The sequence below is a fragment of the Ursus arctos genome, unplaced genomic scaffold (assembly GCF_023065955.2).
Source record: "Ursus arctos isolate Adak ecotype North America unplaced genomic scaffold, UrsArc2.0 scaffold_25, whole genome shotgun sequence".
NCBI lineage: Eukaryota > Metazoa > Chordata > Mammalia > Carnivora > Ursidae > Ursus > Ursus arctos.
The window spans coordinates 29473132-29490695 of NW_026622930.1; the positions used below are offsets into that span (position 1 = coordinate 29473132).

The 17564-nt window shown below is 33.2% G+C and overlaps 1 protein-coding gene across 16 annotated transcripts in view; it reads right to left on the minus strand.

The window, feature by feature from the left end:
* PCNX1 (pecanex 1) overlaps window positions 1-17564 on the minus strand; it is a 230249-nt gene that overhangs the window by 108613 nt on the left and 104072 nt on the right. For all 16 annotated transcript variants that reach the window (XM_057318460.1, XM_057318458.1, XM_057318457.1 and 13 more), the window contains 5 exons: window positions 13591-13744; window positions 10483-10515; window positions 7532-7703; window positions 6940-7050; window positions 3721-3812 (listed from right to left, as the gene is read on the minus strand). In XM_057318460.1, the coding sequence (XP_057174443.1) occupies window positions 3721-3812; window positions 6940-7050; window positions 7532-7703; window positions 10483-10515; window positions 13591-13744 (562 nt within the window). The remainder of the gene's footprint in view (window positions 1-3720; window positions 3813-6939; window positions 7051-7531; window positions 7704-10482; window positions 10516-13590; window positions 13745-17564) is intronic.

Genomic DNA, 17564 nt, shown 5'->3' on the forward strand with positions numbered 1-17564 from the left:
GTGGCTCACTCAGTTAATCCCTTTGGCTCAGGTCATGATCCCAGGGTCCTGGGATTGAGTCCTGCATCAGGCTCCTTGCTCAGCAGGGAGCCTGCTTCTCCCTCTGCCTGCCGCTCCCCCGCTTGGGCTCTCTCTCTCTCTCTTTCTGGCAAATAAATAAATAAATAATCTTAAAAAAAATAATAATAATAAATGTAAAAGTCTGTATTAGTGGATTAAAACAAACAAACACACATTCCTAAAGGTATGCAAGGTCTCCCAATGCATCTAACTGCCCAGAAGTAACTAAGGTTATCATTTTCTTGTATAGTCTTCCATTATTATTCTATGTATATACAAGCCACTGGATGTATTTAAAAAAAAAAAGCACAAAGGAAACACCCATTTTTGGGGATATTACCTTATTTTTTATTAAAACACACATACGAAAATGTGATATATATATCACATCCACACAGGAATATTAATCTTAAAAAGGAAGGAAATCTTGTCATTTCTAACAACGTGGATGAAACTGGATGGCATTATGCTAACTTAAAAAAGCCAGACAGAGAAAAGACAAATAATGCATGGAATCATATATATGTGAAAAAAAAATTTTTTTTAAAGAAAAAGTCGAATTCATAGAAACAGAATAGAAAAGTGGCTGCCGGGAACTGGGAGGTGGAAACAGGGAAAGGTTGGTAAAAGAGTACAAACTTTCAATAAAGGTGTAGGTGGGGGGTGTGAGAAATGAGTGAAAGTGAAAATACAAACACTTCTGGTTAGAGGATAACTAAGTCATGAAAATGGCGACTGTATTTAATGAGACAGCATTGCATATTTGAAAGTTGCTAGGAGAAAGATCTTCAAAGTTCTCATCAGGATACACACAAAAAAAACTTTGTAACTGTGTGCTGAACAATGTTCACTTGACTTATTGTGATCATTTCACAATACATACAAATACCAAGTTATGATGTACATCTGAAACAAATATAATGATATATGTCAATTATACCTCAATTGAAAATTTAAATAAACAAAATTTTTTACAAGGATGAATAAGGTCTGAGGATCTAATGTATAACATAATGACTATGGTTGATGACAGTATATTATATAACTGAAATTTGCTAAAAGAGTAGAACTTAAATGCTCTCACCAAAACAAAAAAATATGTGAGGTGATAAATGTATTAACTTGATGAGGAGAATCCTTTCATAGTGAATCAAATCATCACATACACTTTTAATACCTTACATTTTATTTGTTGATTATACTTCAGTGAATCTTACAAAAAACAAATGGTTTGTCTTGAAAATCATTCCACATTAGCACATAAAAATCTGTTCTAAATCTGCAGATTTATTGTAATGGGTGACATCTAAAACTAAAACAGTGTAATGAAATACCATAACCAACAAAAAAGGAAAAGAACATCTTCCCGCCTGCCTTACGATACACGGTTCTATTTGACAGGTTTATAATTATTGTTCTTCTACTAGAAAATTATAGTTAAGTAGCGCTTTGTACACGGGCTAGAAAACTTACTGCACTGTTACCTTCTACGATTTCAACTTCCAAATAACCTCTCACTCTCCAAAACCTGACTCCTGAACGCTAGGATGGTTTACAGGTAGTGAACCTAGGACACTTGCGTTTGGATCACCTTGCCTCCAATTCCTTCCTGGGTTCAGCTCCATCAAGTATCTCCATCTCTACTGGGCTTCCCCTCCCCTTTTAAATGCAATCAAGTCTCAAATCTTTTTAAAAAATAAAAACCTGAAAACAACCCCCATTATGTACACGTTACACAACTATGTTTTAGAAAGTATATCCTATATTTTCTTAATATTTATTCAAACCCAACCTTATATTAATCTAGCTTCCTCAGCCAAAACACCAAAGAAGCTTTTTTGTTGAAGTCACCTATAACCTGTTAACTGCCAAATTCAATAAAAAGTTTTTTCAGACAATCCTGTCTCTGCCATTTCCTTTATAAGACTCTGTTCTACCCATCACTTAAATACTTGCATTTTCCAGGGTTCTATCTGTATCCATTTTCTCTTGTTAGACCAGGTCAGCAGTCTTTTACTTACATTTTCATTTAGTTGATGAATCCTGTATCTTTTAATCATTACCTCAAAGCTCTCCACAAATAACTACTTACTATGCATCCCTGGATACCCCATAAATGTCATCAAATGAATGTGTCCATCTGTAAACAAACATCTTCCTTGCTAAACTCAAAAGATTTCCAATCTTAGGCACTAGTATCACTATTTAACCAGCTGTTCAAGCCAGACCTTACCCAGAAGTCCTGCTTGGACCCTCTTCTGGCTTTTCTCTCTTAATCCATTACAGTCCCCAAATATATTCACTGAATCCAACTTTAGCTAGGTCCCTCGTAATTTCAAGATTGCAACACGGCTCACCCCACTGCTGATCCTTCCTGCTTATATTGCTTATATTATATCTCCTTTCACACCAGAGACCAAGTAATCTTTCTGAAACCCAATACTGATCATTTCTTTACCTTACTTCAAATATTCTGGTGGTCTTTTAAAAAAAAAATTATGATGGTCTCCCATCTCCACCCAATATGTTCAGGGTAAGATATTTCATAATCCAGCCACTGCTTATCTTTCCAGCCTTACTGAAGGCCATCTTTCCTCATGCACCCAAACCTCCGGCAATTCCAAATTATTTGCTGTTTCCTGTACATACCACACTACCTTGACAACTCCATGGCTCTTCATCCCTTGTATCAACTAGCTGATTTCTGTCTGACTGTCAAATATTGGTTAAAAAGCTACCCCCTTGGAAAATTATCTTTAATCCCTTTTGGCTAAATAAGGTGACAACTTAAATACCTGTACCACTCCGCTTTCACAGCCTTCATCATTCTCTACTGAAGTGTTGGTTGACTTATTAATCATAACTAACAGACAAGCAACTTAAAAACAGGAAATGATGTTTAGCACATTCCTGGGCACACAGCAAACACTCCCTAAATGCTACTGAATAAATGATGAAAAAAAGGATGCTATGAGTCACTTGTCTTAGTCCTTTCAACCCTATCATTCTCTGATTGTCTTGCATTAAGGATAAAAATAAAAATAACAACAGGGGTTGAGAGTTGTTTACAAGAAATTTAAATTTTTTATGTTTACAACTTGGTGGCCATCTTTTTAAAATGCAGCTAATTAAGGCTCATCCAGATCCTTCTAAGCCAATAATGACGTTAAATTTCAGTGCATTAATTTTTACTAGAATGTATCTTAAACTGCAGTCCTTGCACTTGTGTTCACAGGTTTTAAGAAATCGTGATGTGAATAGTAGTTATATATATTCTTAAGTAAAAATCTAAAATTGATTTCATATTCTGTTACTACCATGCCCACCTCTATTCCAGACCAACCTAGTTTTAATAATCTGTTTCTAATTCTAATATTAACCGATGATTACTACATGGAAAAGGATTTACTTTTAATAATGGTTAACCACGAAATTGCTTTTAAATTCAAAGTAAGTGAGAATGAGAATAATATTCAATACACGAAGATCATGGAAATTAATGCAGAAGTGGCTGCAGGGAGAATAGGGGATGGGGGCTTAAATCATTTTTAGTCAATTTAAAACAATCTTCACATAGAAAAACAGGCTAGTCAATTTAAAACAGTCTTCACATAGAAAAACAGCCTTACAGACAAAATCGTACCATAATGTCTTGCTCACCTTTAAAGCTCCATAACACAATCCATACAGTAAGGCTACGGCCACAATGCTACAGATAAAACTGTAAAGTGCTGCAAGCAAGCTTGTAGTGGCTAGACAGGAAAGGGACAACATTTAATATTTTATAGGCATTTATAGAAAAAACACATCTTAAAAGTATTTAAAATGTTGTAATATTGACTACAATGAAAGATCCACTCATCTGACTTTTAAAAATTCAGTTATGTCAAATTCAGTTATGTCATCCTATCCTTTGAAAAGATTTTGAAATGACAAAGGTTTACTACACACAATTTTTGATACAATTTTTGATACAATTTTTGATACAATTCACCTTATAAGTAATGAACATTTATACATGGCAGAAAAACTGTACCTATATTATGCTTCAAGATTGTATCTTACTATTTACAAAAGTATGGGAAAATGAAGCTTGCAGAGGTTTAAAAGAACTGGCAATGTATTAAGTACCCGCCAAAAGATATTAGTCTGTGTAAACAGAACTTGTATTACCCAAAGAAGTAAATTTATATTACCATGTGTCAATTAACTCTCACAAAAAAGTACAGATCTGACTAATTACTAACTAACAACAGCAAAAAACAGATCCACCTCCTCAATAAGAGGTTTTGGGAAGACTGGACAGCTACACACAGAAGAATGAAACTGGGCCACTTTCTTACACCACACACAAAAATAAACTCACAATGATTTAAATACCTACATGTACGACACGAAACCATAAAACTTCTAGAAGAAAACACAGACAGTAATCTCTTAGACATCGGCCTTAGCAATATTTTCCTGGATCTGTCTCCTCAAGCAAAGGAAACAAAAGCAAAAATAAACAACTGGGACTACATCAAACTAAAAAAGCTTCTGCAGAGTGTAAGAAACTAAAAACAGAACAAAAAGGCAACCTACTGAAAGGAAGAATATATCTGCAAATGACATATCTGATAAAGGGTTAATGTCCAAAATATATAAAGAACTCATACAACTCAACATGGGCAAAAACCATAAGTAATCCAATTAAAATGTACAGAAGACCTGAATAGACATTTTTCTAAAGAAGATATACAGATGGCCAACAGACACATGAAAAGACATTCAACATCACTGATCATCAAGGAAACGCAAATCAAAATCACAATCAGGTATCAGCTCATACCATAGTGGCTGGCATCAAAAAGATAAGAAATAACAAGTGTTCACACGGATGTGGAGAAAAGGGAACACTCATGCAACTGTTGATGGGAATGTAAATTGGTGCAGCCTCTAAGGAAAACAGTATGGAAGTTCTTCAAAAAATTAAAAATGGAACTACCATATGATCTGGTTAATTCCATTTCTGGGTATTTACCCAAGAAGAATGAAAACACCAATTAGAAAAGATAAATGCACCCCTATATTTATTGCAGCATTATTTACAATAGTCAAGATATGGAAGCAAGGTAAGTGTCCATCAACAGATGAATGGATAAAGGCTCAGCCACAAACAAGAATGAAATGTTGCCATCTGCTACAACATGGATGGACCTACAGGGCATTATCCTAAGTGAAATAGGTCAGACAAAAAAAGACAGAGGCCATATGATTTCACTCACACGTAGAATCTAAAAACCAAAACAAACAAAAAACAGAAACAGAAACAGACTCCTGAACACATAACAAACTGGTGGTTGCCAAACTGGGAGGCTGGGCAAAATAGGTGAAAGGGGTGAAGAGACAAACTTCCAGTTATAAAATAAATAAATCACAGAATGAAAAGTACAGCATAGGGAATACAGTCAGTAATACTGTAACTTTGTAGAGTGACAGATGATAACTACACTTAAAGGGATAAGCATTTTTTAATGTACAAAATTATTAAATCACTATGTCGTATACCTGAAATTAATATAATATTGTATGTGAACATCAACTATACTTCAATAAAAGATAAAAATTTTTTTTAAAATTCTGTTCTCACAAGTGGAAAAAATAGATTTAATGGGATTACTAATAATAAGGACTAGGGGATGGTTAATATAGCTCTCCTTTATTTTTAAAATATGGATAATAGATTTTGTTCATGGTCATTTTATAGGATAACCATGAGAAAAAAACTACAGGAAAATATCTTCCTTAGGAGATATTAAAAAACTAACACCTTACACAAGTTTGTAACAATATGATGAAGTCCACTATTATAAATTATCTACCCTAAGCACCCTCCAGACCCTAAATACTGAAACAGTCTTCCACCCATTAAGCTATGCTGAAGACCAGCCTAGTCTTCATTCACACCCCTTCAAAAATTTTTCAAAACATTAAAAATGCCCTAGATTCATAGCAACCAAGGGAAGATTAGTTTCTATTTAAAATTTAAGCCACAATAACATTTTACCAACAGCGATGATTTCAATGCATACACTTGGAAGATGTGGACTACAAACATGAAGTATGAAGAGAAATGGACCACAAAACTTAGAGTAATTTCTTTCCCTTTCATATTTTTTCTCTCCTTATACACTCAACTTTCAAGTAAAATTTTAAATGGTTAAATACCAATGTATTTTAACCACAATGTCTATCCATAAAATTATTTTCAAGTTCTGCAAACCATTATCTAATTCAGAGTAATAGTGGTATGGTCTTTCTCATTTTCAAAGTAAAATATACATTTAAGAGGGGAATAAATTTCTAAGTATATCAATTCTTATCCACATATTCTACTCTAAACACAGAGATACTTCTAAAAATCTTATCTAGGAAAACACTTATACTAAAAGCATCGGGTTTTGGTGTTTCCATTCTAAAGAAATAAAGCTCTGAAACCATATTCAGAGACATACCAAATACATAAACTAGTTCAAAATCCAAATATAATGTCATGTATCAGGGATCAATCTATTTGGGATAACCTTTTATAAATATTTAATAAATCTGTATAGATTCCATCTAAACTCACTACAACTTCTAGTTTCAGACAACAGTACTTCATCATTTCTTATAAAGTAACTCCATTATTCCTGGATCTTTCAATAAAGTGGCAGACTTGACTACTTCTATCTACAAAGTAATTCCTGCTCAGTCTTTAATTATTAAATAATTTCCCTTTTCCTTCTAATGTCAATTCTAAAATGAAAACTGGAAAGGTATTTTACTGTTACTTTATTACTTAATAATCTGTAAAAGTAATCCTATAATCTGTAATTTTTAAAAGGAACTACTCACCATTACCACCAAAGATATGAATATCCAATTGCTCACAAAGGTACATCACAAATGTATTCACCTGAGGCAGGAGGCCAATGAAAAATACTATTGGGAAACAGAGTGTAAACACTACAGAAGAAAAGAAAAGCATATTAAAAAACATTTATACAACATTCATCCTTTTGTTCATTTTAAGATCACAAATGATAAAAAAATCCAAAATGAATAAACTACTAAGCAATTAAAAAAAAACATTTTAAATTCTTTCTATGTAACTGCTTGGGTATTAAATAATTTTTTTCAGTGATTAAGAACAGCTTTTAAAATTATTTCAACCATTTTCATATGATAGTTATCTGAGATACAGAATCCAAAGGAAAACTTCCATTGCATCTGCTTCAAAAACAGAAGAATTACTGTTTTATTCATCATTAACTTTTTTCATCCATAATAGCCCTATGGTTTTGTTCCTCACTGAGAGGATTATAATAAACAGCAGAGTAAGCCTATTGAAAGCATTTTTAACTATATAATTGATCTATTTATCGGGGAACTATTTGTGTACAAATAAATTAATGTTAAGATCTGAAATACTTTAAAGACAACTCACCTATAACTAAATCCCTGGCTGATATAAACACCAGTGGATTAGTGAATGTTATTCCATATAATTTGAACTTGGTTGTAGTAAGGTTTCTGCTACCATAATCCAAGAGCCAAATAAGACCACAACATAAACAGAAATAAACTGGTCTACTGTAGGCAATGATACGATTATGGCCCTGAAAATGATATTTAAAAAAAAAGTCAGGTTAGTTGATTTTAAGACTCACGACTAACTATAGAGATTTTGATAGCTTATATTCTAAGGATTCAAAATGTATCCATATGGAAGCCAAGTTTCTGACTGTGGCAGAAGGAAATTACAAATATGGAAAGGAAGAAGAATAGAATGAATCCTGTGACACTGGACTGAAATCAGAGGTATCAATATGAACTTATCATTTTTAATACACATATAAATCAATATAAGATGTGTGTACACATGTATGCATGCACATATGTATACATGTAAATATATTTCCTAGCTTTATCCATTGAGAGGACCTAAAAACAATGACATTCTAGTAATAAAGATTGCTAGCATCAAGATCTTAGTTTCTAAATAACATTATTGACTAAAGAAACCCAGGCCCTCAGAGAGAAAAGGCTGGTTTGGGGCTAGGGTAGGGAAAGTTTACATAGATGAGCCTAGAACATGTTACTGTGAAGAGGAAGGAAGTACTTAAAGACTGATAAGGATATGTCAAAAGGACTGAGAGGGCAGCTTGGTGGGCTCCCAACGGCCAAATTAGGGATAATTTGTGCATCAAAATTATAGTCCATTGAATAAAATATGAATCCATACCAATACAAATAAGTAAACACAGAAGGAAAAGTTCTTCCTTACAGTAAAAAGTCAACTAATAAATGTGGAAGGAATGATGGAATTAGAAAATCACTATTTGGCAACTGTCAAATGATAACTGAGTCAGGCAAGAAATATCAATAGATTTTTACTGAAAACAAGTAGGCAGAAGTTGGTGGGGCAAGGGGACATATCTGAAATCCCCAAATATCTCCCTATGAAACACTTATTAACTCAAGGAGAAAAACAGTAACATTACAATAATTAGTGGTTCTCCAGGGAGTGTGAGGGAATCTTGCCCCCAGATGACATTTGGCAATGTCTGAAGACATTCTGGTTGTCACAATTGGGGAAGAGTGCTACTGGTATCTAGCGGGTAGAGGTCAGAGTTAATGCTAAACATCCTATAATGTACAGGACAGCACCCCTCCCTCCCATCGATTCTCAACAAAGAATTATCCAGCCCCATACGTTAATGCTGCGGAGTTTGAAAAATCCTGCAGATACTACCCTTAGCCAAAAGATGAAAGTTAACATCACCAGTAAAAGGATAAAATCAACATCATGTGTTTCCTGAAATGACACACTGAGAAGAACACATCACTTCATAATTTTCCTTCCAAAAAAGCATATCCTGTATCTAATTAAGAAGAAACATCAAACTCAAACTAAGGGATGATCTACAAAATACATGGCATGTACCCATCAAAAGTGTCAATATCATGAAAAACAAATACATACTGAAGAACTGCTCCAGATTAAAGGAGGATAAAAACAACAAATGCATAATCAGGGATTTTCTAATGCCAACTGAGTCAACAGGAAATGCCTGAGTAAGATCTGTAGATTAGAAAATAGTATTCTGTCAATGTTCAATGTCCTGATTTTAATAATTATATTGAAATTAATCATATAAAGGAATGCCTTTGTTTCTAGGAAAATACATGGGAGTATTTAGAGGTAAAGGGGCACTGTGTCTACAACCCACCCTCAGAAAAGTGTGCGTGGAGTGGATGGGGCAGGGCAGGGGTGGTGGTGTAAAAAACTAGAAAGGGAATAAGCAAATATGGTAAATGTTCACACAGGGATCATAAAGATTCTTTGCACAAGCCTTGAAACATTTCCCTAAATTTCAAATTATGTCAAAATTTGAAGTTAAAAACAACATGCCATATATCATACACTTCAAAAGCGTTCTTACAAAATATTAAACAATCATTTGAAAGAAAATTGTTTCCTTGTTCAGTTTTGCTCATCTACACTCACTATTAAGTATTCCAGTGTATGGGTAAAAATAATAATTATATTCAAGAAAGAAGGCATCATCATAAACTGTTCTTGGAGTCTGTTTTTGAACTATTTTTTTTTTTAAGATTTTATTTATTTATTATGTCAGAGAGAGAGAGACAAAGCACAAGCAAGGGGAACAGGCAGAGGGAGAAGCAGGGTCCCTGCTGAGCAAGGAGCCCCATGTGGGACTCAATCCCAGGACCCTGGGATCATGACCTGAACCGAAGGCTTAACCAACTGAGCCACCCAGGCATCCCTATTTTTGAACTATTTTAAAGAGAATGCTCTTTGGTCTTCCTATTAAATAAACACTCTATGTTGAGTTCTAAAATTGGATCATACTTCACAAAAAATACTGTTTAGCAGCTAAATACTCTTTCCAAAGTCACAAGGTGAATAACAAGGTTTTTAATCTCCTTAGTGTCCAAAGGTCTAAACACCAGATCAATTTATTACTTATTATTGTTTTTAATGATTACCTAAGCAAAATAATGTACAATTTTCCCTACTTCAAAATTCTGTTTTTCAATACTTACTCATGATTTATTCTTCAAACTTTATTAAATGCAAGCTATTAAATAACTATGAGTTTATATGAACCATGTCTACTTAATTGATAACCTCCTCCTGAAACAGGCTGTCAAAAAATGAATTATTATGCTCATTTGCAACTGAGATTTAGAGTTCACAATTACAATGCCATTTTATTTCATGCTAATAAATCATCTATCTTTCTAGCAGAGTGTCAAAACTTAGATGAGAAAATAATAACATAAATCTTAATTCAATCTGACATATGACAAAAAGAAGGTTCTGATGAATATTAGGGAATTACAAGTTACAGGCATATTAGAGTGACTTACATGTCTGGGAGAAGAAGAATCTGGTTGAACACTCTAAAAATGAAACAAAAGATAGATTATTATACGACTGAGGTCCTGGTAACTTCATAAGCAATTTTCAAAATACCTCAAATAATTTCAAGTAAGATATTCCACAGCTAAGAGATGACCTACATTGTCTGCTGAAATTAACAGTTGAAACTCCAGACACTGGTGTCACTGTGATATCAAAGAGATCTCAGATCTTTCCCGACTCTTAAGCTTATTATGGTTAATTAAAAATTTGCAAATAGCTTAACACTTCTGAAATGGCATATGGTAGATAGTCCATCTTACTCCTTGGCTATTACTACATGTAAGGATAGTTAAGGTATAATGCTTTCTTATATGATACCACTCCATTCAGGAAATGCACAAAATATGGATAGTTTATAAGAAGAATTCTAGTTCAGCCCGCAAATTCCAAGCTTACTAAACAATTCAATAGTATTTATATTAAATTATCTGCATTTTCACATCAAAATCATCAAGTTAAGCTGTCTCCCTGTAAGAGATTTTATCAGCTTTCCTTAAATTGTTCAAAAGGTATTTTGCAGCCACTTCCCAAATCATGACTTTTCTCCCATGTTTCAGTTCGTTTTTTTTAATTTTATTTTAAAATATTTTAAATTCAAAATAAATTTACTAAAACAGAAAATTTTAGCAGAATAAGAGCAAAAATACAAGAATAGTAATATTTTAGAAAACACACTAGTCAGTTCTCAACAATAACAATGAAAAATATAGGAATCAAATGCTAATGGAAATCTCTTAAAAATAGAATGTTTCCAAATTCTGCCATCTTGTATATTATCTTACACAGATTTTTTTTTTTTTTTTTTTTAAGTAGAAATAAAGGCAAGGACTACTTTCCTGGTCTTCTCAAGGAGCATCTGTCTTCCTTTGTTCCTTTCCATTTTCCCTTCTTTAACTTCAGGATTACCTGAATGCTACTTTATTGGGGGTTTCAGAGGGGAGGGGGAGGGGGGAAATAGGGCCCGGTGATGGGTATTAAGGAGGGCACATGTTGTAATGAGCACTGGGTGTTATATGCAAATAATGAATCATGGAACACTACATCAAAAACTAATGATGTTCTGTATGGTGACTAACGTAACATGAAAAAAAAAGGGAACAGTTTAGATTTATAGAAAAATTATGAAGATACTATAGAAAGTTCCCATATACCCCATGCCAAGTTTGCATAATTATTAACAACTGACATTAGTGTGGTACATTTATGTTATATTGGTATATTATTAGATTTGTCTACTTTTATTTTTCAAAATTAAAATTATAAGGCTTTTATTCCAGTTCATTTCTAATAGCATACCAAACAATTTTATTAGGATGGTCTATCATCACCCTACAACTCTACAATGGACCAAGCTCAGTGAGTTTGGCATGTGGCCCTTGGCAGGATATGAGACCAGGTAAGCTCTAAACTCAATTCTAACATCTGGCCTCTAAAAGCTTCTGGTCCAGTCTTTCTTACTTCTGTTTATGGTATTACCATTCTTCTAGTTAACTAGATTTTTTAAATCTAAAAAAAATTTTTAAATCTCAGTCATCTTTTATCTTTCCATATCTAACCAGATTAACCTGAAAACAGTGGACAAAATTAACAGGACAAGAGACACTGAAGCAAAGGAATGAATTTAAATAGTTTAAGGCAATGAAGAGATGGATTATAGTGGTTGGAATAGAAAGAATAAGGGCCAGAAATTTTGACAGAGAATCACCCAATTTAATCAAAGGGACCTGGTTACTTGTTATTAGGGGTCGAGAAGTAAGGAACAGAGGCTTTAGGATTCTGAGTCAGTATACTACTGAGAAAAGCAAAGGAACTGGGAAAGAAAAATATTTATAAGAAGATGACGATGTGCCATTTTTAAAACACGTCGAACTGCCTGTTAGGTATATAGGACTAAAGCTTGTGAGAAAGATGAAAACTTTGGATATAAATCTGGACATGATTCATACATAGGGGCAACAAATAAAGTAATAAAAGAGGGTGACCTCACTGGCAAGGAGTTGCAAGCTGAAAAGAGGGTCAAACAAAACCCTAAAATTTCTTATAAACTAAGAAGTAGTCCAAAGATCAAAGGGGCATCAACAAAGGAAATTAAAGTTATCTGAAGTAGGATAATGATCAGGGTAGCATAAAGTCACAGAACAAAAATGAGGATAATATAAAAACAGAAGACAGTATTCATAAGTACTAAATGATACAGCACTCACAAAGAATGAAGAATGAAAAGGGACATATATTCGGCAATAAGAGATTATTAGCCCATAAAGACTGTAATTTCAGTACTGCAATGAAAAAAGTATAGATGGGTCTTGAAGAAATGGAGCTGACACAAGTGGTTTTTCTGGATGTCCATCCATAAATAGAGAAAGGACAGCTAACAGTATAAACAGAACTAAACGAATAGTTTTCAGGTTGGGGGAAGAGTTCTGCATGTTAGCATATATTGGGCAAATAACCAATACAAGCAAGGGTTTTTACTAGCTCAGAAGAAAAGGAAACAGTCCACATTAACAATCCATACTGATTTTTCATGGAAGGTGAAAAATTAGGTATTTGATTTTTTCCATTTTTAGAAAGCTTAAAATTAATAACATTTGGCATTTCAGAGCTACTGTTTAAATAGCAAAGGGATACCAACCTTCTGCTTTCAGTGTCCCAAAGAATATATAAACTAGTCTTGACACTACGATATCTAACAATGATGGATTTTTAAAAATTTAATCTATAGAACAGTAGACTTAAAATATGGGAGTGGGAGAGTTGATGTTCATATTTTTTAAATGAATTTCAAGAATGTTAATTGTCATTTTTAACAAATGCCAAAATATTTTCTTTTAATACCACCTCCCCCAAAATAGTTCTTAGGAAGCTGCATTTATATATCATTATTTTTTAAAGTTTATATGTCCCTTTTGTTCCCTAGCCAATCTGATGTAAACATCAAGGGAAAAATCTAAAAACAGACATCTTACTATAATGCAACAAATGACACAAAACCTCTGCCTTTTAACACAAATTATTATTCCCTAGTCCGAAAAGAAGAGAGATGCTGGTACCTTAAGTAGTGAGTATTGACAGCTGGCTATCACTAGGCAGAACTGGAAGACCCAGATATCTCTGAAGAAGCCTTGTATGAGAAGAATAGATCCCAAAAAAGCCACAAGAATAGCCAGGATGACAGCTAACACATTTTCCAGAATCTCACGATTTCTGTAGACAAAAAAATTTATGAGTAAGTATATCATCAATATACGAAATTAGAGTGAAAAAAGGGAAGACATTATGAAGAATTCCATTCTATGCTTGCTGACATGTTTTTTTGGTACTGATTTGAACAAGGTTTTGGATCATACTGTAAAAGAAATTAGTTTATATGGAAAGTTAACACAAAACCTTATGTGCAGATAAAGCATGTACAGTAAGTGAAGTTCTAATTGTAAGACATAATACTAGTTTTAATTTCTATTTTAAAAATTTACTCTTCTTGAACATCTGCTTTTCTGTAGCATTTGTTGCTTAATAACTAACCAACTTGAATAGCAAATAAAAGGAGATATGCAAAGAAACACATTTAAAAAACAAAATCTCAAAACAGTTTCTAGAAAATTAAGATGGAAAGTTATTTTATATGATAAAGGTTGTAAACAAATTTTGATACCAAGTGATTTCATTTTCCACATCTTGAAATCATCTGAAATAATATCAAAACTAAATTTACTCGAATTACTTAAATACAGGCTATTACATATATTGAAAATGAAGGCAGTAATAAAAACCATCAATGTTGCCTCTATCAAAGCTGCTGAGACAGTTCTGTATTTTATTAAACTGACTAAACAATATGATTACCCAGATATTACATATAGCAATGAAGACGACTGTTATATGTCATACCAAAAAATAAGAATCTCATTACTTCTTGGGGAAATTTTATTCATAAAATGTTGAATACTTGCTAAAAGTCTTGTTTTTAAAAAACATTTACCGACATGGGAACATGCTCAGTATATCTGCTATACAAAGAAAGCAGGACATAAAACTATGTATAGGAAGATATAAGTTGTTATTTAAAAGACAATATATCAAAACGATACTACTAATAATGGTTTTCTCTGGGTAGAAGAATTATGGTTGGCCTCTTGTCTTAAAATCTTCCTATACATATTTAAATTTTCTAGAATAGGTAAAGAATTATTTTTATAATCATAAAATTTATTACCTTGTTTTTTTTTTAACTAAGTCAATGCCATATTTATAATCATCAATTGACCTAAGAAAATTCCCAAACACCTCTGTACTAGTTCATTTTACAGTTTTCTCAGATGAAAACAAGTTCAATAGTATTTTCAAATCAATACACTGATATTCTCATTTGTTCTTATATGGCAGTTGTAGAAGTCCAGATTTGTCAAATCCAATGAGCCTCGGCAGTTATGCTATATTACATACTGTCATACAGTGTCTCATCACTGAACATGTGCTCGTCTAAGGCTTTTGTTAGTTTTTAATTTTGATGAATTCAGTTTATCAACTTCGTTTGTTGTTTTTGGTGTCACATCTACAAAATTCTGCCTAAACCAAGATCACAAAAATTTTCCCTACTATGTTTTGTTTTGTTCTAGGAATTTTATTGCTTTAGATTTTACTTTTAGAACTATGATCCATTTTGAGTTAATTTTCATAATTTTATAATATGGTGCGATGTTAAGTATAAAAGTTTTTTTCATATGAAAATCCAATGGTCCCAAGACCATTTGTTGAAAAGCCTACCATTTCTCTACTTAACTGATTTGGGGTATTATTTTGATGCCACTTAGGCTTGGAGTTTTCTTTATAGGCATGTGTTTAACTACAATTTCAATTTATTTAATAGATATAGTACCATTAAGGTAATGTATCTTTCAGAATGGACTATGGCGATTTCTATCTTTGAAGAAATTTGTCCATTGTCAATTTATTTACATATAGCCGATCATAATATCTTATTACCCATTTAACACCTGTAGAATCTGTAGTGATATCCTATCTCGTTCCTGTTATAAGCAATTTGCATCTTTTCTCTTCCCCTACTCAGCCTGGCTAAAAGTTCAATTTAATTGAGCTTTTGGTTTCCTCGATTTTTCTCAATTGTTTTTCTGTTTTCTCACTGACTTCTATTTTGTTCTTTACTATTTTCTTTCTTCTGCTTACTTGGGCTCACTGTGCTCTTCTTTCTCTAGTTTCTTAAGGTGAAGGTGATGTCACTAAATTGACTTTTCTTCTTATTTAGTGCTACAAATTCTCCTGAGTAATGTGTTACTGGCCCTAAAATTGTGACATGTTGTGTTCATTTTTATTCAGTTCAAAATACTTTCTAATTTCTCTCCTGATTTCTTCTTTGATCCACGAGTTATTTAGAAGTATTCTTTAGCTTCCAAAGATTTAGGGATTTTCCAAGGTTCTTTTTGTTTTTAACTTATACTTACTTCCACTATGGTCAGAGAACACATTATGTACGGCTTGAATTCTTTTCAATTTGACGCTGGTATTATGATCCAGAATATGGTTTATCTTGTTAAATGCTTCAGTGGCACTTAAAAGAATGTGCAGTCTGTTGTTATGAGGGAATGTTCCATAAACGTCAATCAACTTAGGTTGGCTGCCAGGACTGTTGAAGTCTGCTATGTCCTTGCTGATCTTCTACATATTTTTTCTAATCAGTTATTTGGAGAAGGGTGTTGAATTCCACTATAATTGTGAATTTGTCTATTTCTCTTCTTTCTTTTTTTTTTTTTTTAAGACCTTATTTATCCACTTGAGAGACAGAGAGTGAGACACTGCACACAAGCCAGGGAAGATGCAGAGGGAGGGAGAAGCAGACTTCCCGCTGAGCAGGAAGCCCAACATGGGGCTCAAGTCCAGGACCCTGGGATCAGGACCTAAGCTGAAGGCAGACGCTTAACCAACTGAGCCACCCAGGAGCCCCTATTTTTCCTATTTCTATTAGCTTTTATTTTGAAGCTCTGCTTTAAGTGTAAAAACACTCAGGATGGTTGAATCCTATGAATTAATTAACCCTTTATCATTACAAAAAACGACTTTTCTTGGTAATATTCTTAGCTCTAAAATCTACTTTGTCTGACATTAATACAGCCACTTCAGCTTTACTTTGATTAGTATCAGCATGGTATATCTTTCTCAATCCTTTTACTTTTAACCTATTTCTGCCTCTGCCTTTATATTTAAAGTGCATTTCTTATAGACAAGAGTTGGGTCTTGCTTTTTTTTTTTCAATTCAATTTTTGACTTTTTCTATTTTGTCATTTATTTTCTATCTTTGGATTTGTTCTTGATCTCTTTTCCCTCATTTTCTGCCTTATATGACCCTTCCCAGCCTTACGCTGTTGTCATGAACTTTAACGTGTTATAAACCACACAGTACACTGTTATTCTTTGTTTAAATATCCAATTATCTCTTAAAGAGATTTAATTAGCAAGAAAAATGTCTTCTATATTTATCCATGTAGTTAACTTACCATTTCCAGTGATCTTTGTTCCTTTGGGTAGTAGGTCCATATTTCCATTTGGTATTATTTTCCTTCTGCCTAAAAGAAATCTTTTTATATATTTTGTAGTGTGGTTCTGCCTGCGAAAAATTCTCTCAGTTTTTTGTAGTCTGAAAATGCCTTTTTTCATCTTGGTTTTTAAAAGATATTTTTGCTGGGTACAGAATTCTAGGTAGACAGGTTTGTTTGTTTTTTTTATCCTCCCCCCAATACTTTAAAAATGCTGATCCATTCTCTTATTTGCATTACTTCCAGCAATAAATCTAACGTCTTCCTTATCCTTGTTCTTCTGTATAAACTATGTCTTTTTTCCTCTTGCAGTTTTTTAAGGTTTTTACCACCAATTCTGAGCAATTATGTGCCTTGGTGTAGTTTTCTTCATGCTTCTTGTACTTGGGGTTCATGGACTTTCTGTATATGTTCAGAATTTTCATCAAATTTGAAGTTTTCCATTATTACCTCAAAATTTTTTCTCTCTTCTGGTC